The sequence below is a fragment of the Notolepis coatsorum genome (genome assembly GCF_963971535.1).
Source record: "Notolepis coatsorum genome assembly, chromosome: 14".
Taxonomy (NCBI): Eukaryota; Metazoa; Chordata; class Actinopteri; order Aulopiformes; family Paralepididae; genus Notolepis; species Notolepis coatsorum.
This window is the reverse complement of record NC_140178.1, coordinates 21,172,389-21,184,388: the sequence shown is the minus strand read 5'-3', so window position 1 is coordinate 21,184,388 and position 12,000 is coordinate 21,172,389. Positions and strand designations below refer to the sequence as shown.

General features: G+C 41.8%; 1 protein-coding gene across 1 annotated transcript in view; it reads left to right on the top strand.

Annotated features, from left to right (window-relative positions):
- Nucleotides 1–2,081: 2,081 nt before the first annotated feature.
- The window catches only part of LOC311240459 (vesicle-fusing ATPase-like), a gene marked incomplete at both ends in the record, with an annotated part of 78,240 nt that continues 68,321 nt past the window's right edge, over nt 2,082–12,000 (top strand). Inside the window, 2 exons of the mRNA XM_084329039.1 lie at nt 2,082–2,090; nt 6,163–6,248. Of these exons, the coding sequence (XP_084185165.1) occupies nt 2,082–2,090; nt 6,163–6,248 (95 nt within the window). The remainder of the gene's footprint in view (nt 2,091–6,162; nt 6,249–12,000) is intronic.

The following is a 12,000-nucleotide window of genomic DNA, read 5'->3' as shown; positions in this document are numbered from 1 at the left end:
TCCACGCGGAGGCGAGCTGGGTACATAATTCCAAAACGAATGTCTTTCTTGTACAGTCGGGCTTTCACGTCGTTGTAAGCCGCGCGCTTTCGGGACAGTTCGACGCTGAAGTCAGGGTAGAGTGATATCTTGTGGCTATGGTACCGCAGATCCTCCCTTCTCTTCCCAAAAACACGCTCCTTGTCTTGATAGTTGTGGAAGAGTACGATGAAAGCTCTGGGTCTGGGGTTGTTTCCTCTGGCTTTATTTTCTTTCCCCAGCCTGTGGGCGCGAGACAGTATGAGCGGTGTGGGGAAAAAATTAGCACCACAAATCTCCGAAAACAATTCGGTCATGAATTGGATTGGATCCGCGCCTTCCATTTTTTCAGGGATGCCGATCACTCTCAAGTTGGCTCTGCGCGAGCGTTTTTCAAGATCATCCAACTTGTCGGCTAGCAGAGCGTTATCAGTTTTGAGTTGAGCATATGCGCCCTCCACCTCGACGACTCTGTCGCTGTAGTCAGACAAGCCCGATTCGACGGAGGTGATCCGTTGTCCGTGCATATCCAGCGTGGATTTTATTGCCTCCAGGGTTCCATTCACCGGTGCGAGAGCTGATTCTAGCAGCGAGGTGACCACTGCCGTCGTGTCGGTGAGTATGGCAGTACGGAGGTTCTCCAAGTCGCTGGGCAAGGCTGACGCCGTGGTAGCTTTGGCTGGGGAAGCAGGCATGTCTTTAGCCCCGCTAGCAAGTTCAGTAGCTGGGAGGCTAGCAGCAGTTGCCTTCGACGTTTTATCAATTTTCTTTGCTCTTCCCGTCATGTTGTGAAACGTAGTGCAGTATTCGTCTTTTAGTCTTAAAGTTTAGATGGTGAATTGTAGCATGTCGCTTGTCAAATAAATAAATAGTTTGCAAGTTGTGCGGGAGCCACTCTAGACACGTCTATCCCGTCGCCATGCTAAACCGGAAGTCCATCCAGTTTTCTTTTAAGTGTTTTGGTTAATCAGAGTGTTTACCAATCGTATATTATCTGTTTTTTTTTGTTCCAAGTGTTATTTTTGATTACATCACTAACAAAATGATAAAAGAAAACAGACTAATTTAATCAGATTAATCACTTTATTCAAATTGAGGATTTAGTTTGAGGATATAAAAAAAGAAAAATAATAAAGAATTTATAAAAAGAATATCCGTTCGAAAAACCCTGACGAAGTTTGAATCACTTTATTCAAATTGAGGATTTAGTTTGATGATATATATATATATAAAAAACTAAAACAAACGTATACTTTTATTTTTTATTTTTTTAACTTTTTTAATTAAAAACGAAGGTTCGAACGTCCATTCGAAGAACCCTAACGAAGTTTGAATCCCAAAAACAGGCTTCGGGGACAGCCTTACCAAACATTATTTATATTATTCAAATGTCTCTCAAACATGTTCCGTTGTGATAACAAACATTCTAGAACATTTGTGATGTCACAGTATGATGTCATAATAGAACATTTGTGATGTCACAGTAGGATGTCATACTGGGGGTTGCATTTATAAGCCCAGAAATAAATATCCTGGTAAAGGAGATGGTGAGTAATAAATTGTCTGTATACACGGGTGAGTTGAAGTGAGTTGGGTGGAAACAATCAAGCCAAGGTGTTAATAGCGTCAGATTCAAGTAGTGCATTAATGAGTATAAACCAGACAGGATATTATTTTGGAAATAGCACAGGCGATTTTTAGGGTGAGGAGAATAGGATCAGATGTGAGATTAATTTGGGTGCCAGCACATAAGGGGTGGAGGGGAACGAACTGGCGGATAAGTTCGCAAAAGAAGCAGCTAATAAAATAGAAATAAATCTGGATGTGAGTTACAGCAAGGCAGAAGTTAAGAGCATAATTAAATGTGAAATGAAAAAGAAGTGGCAGGAGGAGTGGGATAGAGGAAATAAAGGTAGGCATTTTTATAATGTCCAGAGGGCAGTAGGGAAAATGAGAGATGAGAGAGAGTGGGCAGAGGTACGAGGGAAGAAGTTATTGTTTCAAGAATGAGATTTGGACACACTGGGCTAAATAGTACACTTACAGTAGGATAATGGGCAAACATGAGACTGGTAGGTGTGAGTATTGTAGTAGGCAGAAAACAGTGGAGCATGTGTTAGTGGAGTGTAGTAAATACAAACAAGAGAGACAGATCCTCAAAGAGAGACCACATCAAGCTGGAGGTGAGAGAAGTGTTGCGACTGAGCTCAGGTAATGTGGGGTATAGGGCCATTTTAAATTTTCTAAATAGTACCGGTTTGAGTGGTAGGATATAGAGTAGACAATAGTAATTATCATGTGCATAATCCATCTAGATCCACACTCAGTTTCAGTAGGTGGTGGTAATGCACCAAAACGTTAGTGCCAACCGCCAATAAAAATCAGAAGAAGAAGAAGATCTCATTGTGCATCTTTGAACAGTACTGAACAGGACGCGTGAATACTTTCCCTAAGGGGGTTACACTTCCGTGTTCGGTTTGCGCGGTCTGATTGGCCACTGACGTTTCACTCAGCGCCTAGCAAGAGAAACTCCTAACAATCGCGCCTAGCTTTCAGAACTTCTCTCAGTTCCACAAGTCTGTCACATCAGCTACCTACCTGCATCAATATACTACTAACTATCAACTAACTCGCTACCGCCATGCATCCATATACTAACTAACTAGCACATCAATATACTAACTACTACCGCCGTGCATCAATATACTGCTACCGCCGTGCATCAATATACTGCTACCGCCATGCATCAATATACTGCTACTGCGTGCATCAATATACTGCTACCGAGTTACGTTAATATAGAGAGATGAAGACAATACGTTATTTATATTGATGTGATGTCGATTGATATGAATAGCATATAGAGATGAAAACAATACGTTATTTATATTGATGTGACGTCGATTGATATGAATAGCTAGTTACGTTAATATAGAGAGATGAAAACAATACGTTATTTATATTGATGTGATGTCGATTGATATGAATAGCATATAGAGATGAAAACAATACGTTATTTATATTGATGTGATGTCGATTGATATGAATAGCTAGTTACGTTAAAGGGGAACTATCTTATAAATGGCCTTTTTCAGTGTTTAACATTATTTCCTAGCTATGTGGACTTATATTAATATGATCTATGTCTCTAATTCTCATATTGGCGCATTCTTCCAATTCTCCTCTCACAATATTCACCCTCACTGAACTGAGTCATCTGAAAATGTGATGATTTGTGATGTCAGAGAGACTCAGCTGCATGATAATGTGGCAGATGCCACCAGGCCACACAGTGGTTTAGGAGCCCAGCCTCAAAACGGCTCGAGATCTTGAGGTAGAAAAATGCTGTTTTTGAGGACTTGATTAGAAATACAAAACAATGAATTAAAAAAATATATAATTACAGAGGTGTTCCATAAACTCACAGGAATTGTGTAAAAGTGCCCAAATAGTGAAAGAAATAGTAAAATAGTTCCCCTAGAGAGATGAGAGACTTGGGCTGTGGAACTGAAGGACTTGGGCTGTGGAACTGAAAGCTAGGCGCGATTGTTAGGAGTAACGCGATTGGGCGCTGAGAGAAACGTCAGTGGCCAATCAGGCCGCGCAAATCGAACACGGAAGTGTAACCCCCTTAGGGAAAGTATTCACGCAAACAGGACTGAACAGATAGACTAAACAACATAGATTGAAGCCTGCATTTCTCAACCAAGGTGCCTTGCCTACCGTTTTGCTGTGGAAAGGTGAGTGTCCACAACGGCTAGCTAGCTGTTCTACTTGAATACCGAATGTTAATATTGAATCAGACAATATTGAATACTGAATGTTAATTCAGGTTGACAGTTGACATCATTTTACAGTTGACAGGGGGCTGGAAAGTTGATTTAATAAAAGAAAAAAGACTAATTTAATCAGATGAATCACTTTATTCAAATTGTCTGTGTTTCACAAATTCAGCCTGAGACGTTCAGAGTCACTCCGGCCCACGCACACACACTATTGTCACCTGTGTGTCGTTGCGCTCTGGGTAGTGTATCTGTAGTAGGGAGCTGTGTAGGCTACATCATCTGGACAGACTGTTTCTGTGCGAGCAAGCATGCATACTATGGAATTTAATCCTGCCGGCGCCACTGCCGGCCCACACACCGGCCCACACACCGGCCCACATACTGGGCCACATACCGGCTCACATTAGTGGCCCACACACCGACTCACACACTGGCCCACACACCAGCCCACACACTGGCCCACATTAGTGGCCCAGACACCGACTCACACACTGGCCCACACACACACACACCGACTCACACACTGGCCCAAACACCGGCGCACATTACTGGCCCACACACCGACTCACACACTGGCCCACACACCAGCCCACACACCGGCCCACATTAGTGGCCCACACACCGACTCACACACTGGCCCACACACAGACACACCGGCCCACATTAGTGGCCCACACACCGACTCACACACTGGCCCACACACTGGCCCACACACCGGCCCACACACCGGCCCACATTAGTGGCCCACACACCGACACACCGGCCCACATTAGTGGCCCACACACCGACTCACACACTGGCCCACACACTGGCCCACACACCGGCCCACACACCGGCCCACACACCGGCCCACATTAGTGGCCCACACACCGACTCACACACGACTCACACATTGGCCCACACACTGGCCCACACACCGGCTATTGCTGGTTCTACTTGTGGCTGTGCTGTCTGACGCCTGGCAGGTGGGGGTGTGTTGTCTGACGCCTGGCAGGTGGGGGTGTGCTGTCTGACGCCTGGCAGGTGGGGGTGTGCTGTCTGACGCCTGGCAGGTGGGGTGTGCTTGGGCTAGGGAGAGAGGCCCCTGCTTGGGTGGATGCTGGCTCATTTCTCTGATTTCCTTTTGGTCTGACCTTGGGCACGATTACATGATGTATGTATGTACTATATGTATGTATTATTTATGTATGTATTATACATACATAAAATCACAATTATTAAACACGATTACTCGTTGATTTGAGAACATCTATGACGACAACTTTGTTTGACTTTTCTTTTCGACCAAAGGCTGCCTTTCTGTCATCTTCTACAAGTAACCAGATGCTCCCTCCTCCCTCTCAACACGAGCTAGGGGGGAGGGCAGAGCGCACCGCTGTGAAGGAAGGGTGCGCTGCATTTACAACAAAAACAGACAAATGAGAGCAACAGAACATATAGCATTCATGATCGTGGGAAGGCAAAATCACAATCTAAATTTAAATTAAATTAATCACCCAGCCCTAATATGTACTGTATGTGTGCGTGTGTGTGTGTATTTAATCTTGCTTTTGTTTGTGTTTTGAAGAACATTTTTAAATAAAATAAATAAAACATGTATTCCCAAAACTACATAGCAGAGCTATAAGATGGGGATTATTTTTGCCGTGTACAGCACATGCATGCTTTCAGTGTACCCACAACGAACCAACTGAAAGAACCATCATTTAAATCGTGGGGGTTGGCTCAGTTTAATAATAAACTATAGAATAACATATCAGTTTCTCTGTCATCTCTCTACCACGCAGACAACTGTCTCTCGCTGACAACTGTCTCTCGCTGACAACTGTCTCTCGCTGACAACTGTCTCTCGCTGACAACAGTCTCTCGCTGACAACTGTCTCTCGCTGACAACTGTCTCTCTCGCTGACAACTGTCTCTCGCTGACAACTGTCTCTTGCTGACAACAGCTTCAGAATGTTTTATTCAGTGTGATGGACTGAGGAAGCACAGAATAGCCCACATCACACAAATAACAGATGACCTGTGTGATAGAAAGTCACACATGAAAAGGCTTGTGTGATGCTTTTTTTGTATTGTCACAATAACAGGGCAGTATCATGCTTAGCCGTGGTGACTTTAGATTACAGTAATATTCAAACGATTCAATGATAAAGATGTAGTGAGTATCTGTACCACTGGTACAGATACCGTAAATTAAGTACTCAATGAGCAAGTTTGAAGGACTCAAAGATGATCATCACTCCCTGTGAAGATTAGACCCAGTGTCTCTATTATAAGTCCCTCTGAGAAGATGACTTTGGAAGATATATTTTAAATGTGTCTCTGTCTCATCCTGCTCTCTTCTTCTCCTCTGCAGACCATGCAAGTGGCACGGTTGCCGAAGGGCAAGCTCTCGCTGACGAACACCGCCGTGGTGAGCGAGAAGGACCTGCAGTCCGGAGAGTGAGTTGTTGTTATCATCTGTTATCTGTCCATCTATTCAGTTATTTATCCATCCGTCCATCTAGGGGTGGGTGGTGGAAATCCGTGCCACGGTAGAGATTTGATTCCATCCATTTTAATTGTTATTGTTTTTTGTTACTGTAATGTAATGTACTGTAATGTTGTATGTTGTGTGTTAGGACCCCAGGAAGAATAGTCTTTCACCCATGGATGTAGACTAATGGGGATCCATAAATAAACAAATAAACAAATATCTTTTAATGTAAAATAATAATAATAATAATAATAATAATAATAATAATAATAATAATAATAATAATAATAATAATAATAATAATAATAATAATAATAATAATAATAATAATAATAATAATAATAATAATAATAATAATAATAATAATAATAATAATAATAATAATAATAATAATAATAATAATAATAATAATAATAATAAATTGTATTTGTAATGCACTTTTCGTTCACTAGGATCCCAAAGTGCTACAGATCATTGAAGTAGAGAGAGAGCGAAAGAGAGAGAGAAAGAGAGAGAGAAAGAGAGAGAAATAGTCTCCAGAAGCCCCTCCCATTCCTATTAAAATAGTTAAAAAATAATTATTAATGCTACATTCTCTACTGTTCACTAGTTTTACCATATTTAAATTACTGTGCTGAAGTCTGGGGAAACAATTATAAGTCTACACTACAACCACTTTTTATACTCCAAAAAAGGGCCATAAGGATAGTTCACATTGCAGGTTATCGTGATCACACTAACATATTGTTTTTGGAGTCAAAGACATTGAAGTTAAATTATCTTGTGGAATTTAAAACGGCACAATTAATGTATAAAGCAAAAAGTCATGCACTTCCAAGAAACATTCAAGAATTGTTCTTTGATAGGGAGGGGGGTTATAATCTGAGGGGAGAACACAATTTGTTATGGTTTGTAACCGACCCCAATCGCACAACACAAGACAGGTATGAGAGTAAGCCAAAACAGGGCATTTATTTCTTAAATAACAAAAAGCGGCACAGTCCCTTTAAGGGAGAACACAAAAAACACAAGGATCAAAGAATATGGAAAATGTGGCACTATGCCTTTAAGAGGCGAACAGGCTAAGGGACTAAGGCTAAGGGACAGGGCCAGGGCTGAATGTCAAGGACCAGGACCAGGGGCACTGGAGAGGGGGACAGGGACAGAGGCCCGGGGAGGCGGGCTGGATACAGGGACAGAGAACAGGGTTAAGGCCTTGGACAGGGCGAGGGCCAGAGCTGCTTACAGGGATGGCAGGGTTCCGACGGCGGAGGCCTGGCACGGAGATCCTCCTCGGAAGCTGCAGACGGGCAGCGCAGAACACCGGGGTCCCAGGGAACCGGGGCGAAGAGACGCATCCTCCCGTGGAACTAGGAAGCGATGCGCGCCGGCTTGACATCTGGAGTGGGAGCGCGCCGGCTTGACGTCTGGAGTGGGAGCGCGCCGGCTTGACGCACTCCAGGCCTGGCACGGAGATCCCCCTCGGATGCTGCAGACGGCCAGCGCAGAACACCGGGGTCCCAGGGGACCGGGGCGAAGAGACGCATCCTCCCGTGGAACTAGGAAGCGATGCGCGCCGGCTTGACGTCTGGAGTGGGAACACTGGAGAACCTCCCGTAGAGAATTAGAGAGCGCAGACGGTGTCCCACTCCAGGCAAACGGCGACAGGTGGTGATGGCTGGCACGTCGTCTCACGCCGGAGACGCGGCAGGTGATGGTAACGTCCAGGACTCCATGAACACTGAACACAGATAAAGATACAGAGTCCAGAACACAGAACCAGCATACAGAACGACCCGACCAGGACTGGAGGGGAGGTCCAGGTATTTAAAGCCCTCTGGGGCGCTAATCATAAACTAAGACAGCTGTGAAAGGTAGTCCAAGGGTGGGGGCTGGTGAAGAGTAGAGGAGAGTAAAACATCGCAAGGGTGGGGGCTGTTGATGAGAGTAGACAGGGAAAGTCCAAAGGTGGGGGCTGGTGAGGTGAGGAGACAGGGAACAAAGGTCCAGGGAACAGGCGAATCCTCACACAATTTAAAAGTGCTAAATGTACGCACTACCATGAGAAGACACTGCATCTCGATATGTGGAGTGAAACTGTGGAACAGTCTGAATGTGGTGCTAAAGCAATGTCCAAACATGAGACAATTCAAACTGATGTATAAGGAAATGATGTTCACAAGGTACAGGGATGAGGAAGGGACTTGATATTCACGGGTGTTTACATTTTTATTTTATTTCTTTCATGTTTTACATATATATTTTTTGCTTTTTTGTTTTGCATATATATATATGTATATTTTTGTTTTCTTTTTCTTTTTTATGTTGTAAAATAGTACACTCATTTGAGTAGTGGAAAAGGGGTAGGATTAAATAAGTATACTTCTTCCTACTCCTTTTCGAACATGTAGATTGAGTTGTGTTTTGCTTTTGTTATTGTTTGTTTGTATTCATTGCATGTTCGAAATAAAGATTTCAAATCAAATCAAAAAATTATTAATAATAATAAAATAAAATATAAAATACATGGACGTGGACATGGAGCCTATACAAACAGTTTAACAAACCCTTTCACTATCACACTACAGAAGGTCCCTTTCACTGAAAGGTTAACCTTCTGTAGTGTGAAATGGTTAACCCTTTGTCGTGTGGCAGTGAAAGGGTTAACCTTCTGTATTGTCACAGTGAAAGGGTTACCCCTTTGGTAGTGTGGTAGTGAAAGGGTTAAGACAGTGTGAGTGTTTCACTTGCATTTGCGACTTAAGTAGATGTGTTTGAATCTGAAAAGAATATTTAGGAGCTCATGTGTGAGTAAATATTATATCCTACAAACTGACCGTTCAATGACCTAAACTAATGTTAGCTGCTAATGTCAACTAAGCTGGTCCCAAAACAATTAAACTAATCCTGGAGCTCATAGCGGAGCAATCCTCTGGGCGTAGTTACAGTAGTTTCATATTTGCAAGATAGTTACTGTATAATGTGCTCCAGTTCAAACAGTGAGGAATGGGAGGGGCTGCTGAAGACTCTCTCTCTTTCTCTCTCTGTTTCTCTCTCTCTCTACTTCAAAGATCTAGCTGAAGTAGCTAAACGTTACACTATAAAAACGAACTGAATAGTTGACGATAATAAACGTTTCACTTCATTAGCTGAAATATTTAAAATCCCTTTATAAAAGCATTTATTATTATCATCATCATCATCATCATCATCATCATCATCATCATCATCATCATCATTATTATTATTATTATTATTATTATTATTATTATTATTATTATTATTATTATTATTATTATTATTATTATTATTATTATTATTATAAGAAAAACAATTATACTGTGATATATACCGTTACCGTCCAAAATTCTAAATATACTGTGATATACATTTTAGGCCATTTACAGCCCACACCTCCATCCATCCATCCATCCATCCATCCATCCATCCATCCATCCATCCATCCATCCATCCATCCATCCATCCATCCATCCATCCATCCATCCATCCATCCATCCATCCATCCATCCATCCATCCATCCATCCATCCATCCATCCATCCATCCATTCATTCATCCTTTCTTTCATTCATCCATCAATCCATCCATATCCATCTGCCACTAAGATATGAAATCTGTCTGCACGTCTGTCTCATCCATACACATATGCACTCATACACCTTTTCATCATCCATCCATTCCTCTCTCCCGCTTTCTCTCCTTCCATCCATCCATCCATCCATCCATCCATCAATCCATCCGTGTCTCTGTCTGTTGGTTCATGCATCCAAACCCACCAGAGTTTGCATTGAACTTGGGAAATCTGCTTTTATCGTCTGTGCCCCCGACACACAGAACGTCCTGCAACGCACCTTAACACTCAATACATTAGTATCCTTTGGCCAATTTAAATCCTTATTGACCGACCATTTCACCCCAGTTGTTTTTAATTGTTGTATTGATTCACTTTCTTGTTTATATTTTCACATTTATTGTGTGCTTCATTTTCTCGACATCATTGGACATGAGAGTTTACTCTCAATTGATCTTTCCATCCATTCATCCCCCCTCTTTCCCTCCTTCCATCCACCCACCCGTTTATTCATCCGTCCTAAACTCAGTGATTTGATGTGTGTGTGATGTAATTGGGGTCATGCTGATCTTGGAAATGGATTGATTTGCTTTTCAGGGATTTACGGAGGTTGTCTGTTGGCACAGTGAAAACAAGAGCTTGTCCCGAAAGTGCAATCTTCACCCATCATCTCATCAAATCAAATCAAATCAACGCGACTTCGTTGAATACTCAATTCTGATCGGTTAATTAACGCATTCTGCGGTCCGTTATTTCCGAATGACTGCTGTGGACAATAAAGGACTGTTGTCGAGCATTTATTGACCATATTGCTATGGCAACACTTGCAGTTCTGCTGACATTTGTACTGAAGTAATTTTAGGGGCATTTCAAAAGGGGCGTGGCAATGGGAGTGACCTGGCAACGGGAGTGGCACTATATCCATCACATGACATATCTTCAAGTGAACTGTAATATTTAGGTCCTCAAACAGTGTAACCGTAGTGTCAATATTTGTTTCAGTGAGTCAATGATGTCACCCCAGAAGAAATCCTTAGGATTTCTCTGATATATTAACACTATAGTCGGACTCAGCAGCAGTGTGCTATTAGCATTCTGGACTGGAGGTCATTATTATACTGTCATTACATAATTGTTTTCAAGATTCAAGATTCAAGAGGTTTATTTATCACATACATTCCAGGGCATACAGTGAAATGCGGTTGGCCATGCCCACTTCGATTGTGCAAGAATACAATAGTAAATAGAATAAGTACAATTGTCTGTGTGTTTATGAATTGAGGAAACCCCCCAATGGACGAACAGAAAACATGTTACAAGTTTAGCAAATCCAATAGTCTGTCAAATGTTTTGGGTCATGAGAAAAAAAAAGGGTAAAAACCGCTGAGTAAGCGGTATTCGACAATATATACTAGTGTACAGCTAGCTGAACGCCTCTAATCAGTCAAGTTCTTATAGCATTATAAATATTAGATCACAATCACTCTAAAAACACTTCACATTTAGACTAAATGCCAAAACATATTGTGCCCATAAAGAATTTAATATCAGTCTAAACGCCTAAATGTTTTTTTTTATGTATTTACTAAATAGAATACACTGGCAGCCATCTTAGAAATCTATGACTCATGCATTGTGTCCTGCATCAGTGGCCACTGGCACATTCTTTCTCAGATATCATGGAAGCAGAACTTAGTCCTTAGTAATTAGGAAACAGATAGTAAATAGTAGAACATAAAGTAGATAGAAGTAGAACATGGATAGTCACAATTATTTTTTATTGTTAATAATAAAATTAAATAACTATCATCAAATATAACAGCATCAACGTGTGTCAGGCAGGCATCAACACAGACTGCTGCTAGCTCACAGCATGTTGAGTCCTCCCCTATTAGGACTGCTAGTTTTTCTTCATCTAAAGAAAACCTTTAGTTATTAATTAAATTTGTGTCTAAGATGTTTATACTTCTCACATTTGGTGAGGAAGTGTATCTCTGTTTCAGGCTCACTGACAGCAATGACAGCACAGCCTTTGCTCTGCAGGAAGGTGTTCCTGTGTTTTGATTGATTGATTGGAAATTGTATTAACAGATTGCAGAATGGGTACAATACAGTACAGCTCAATAC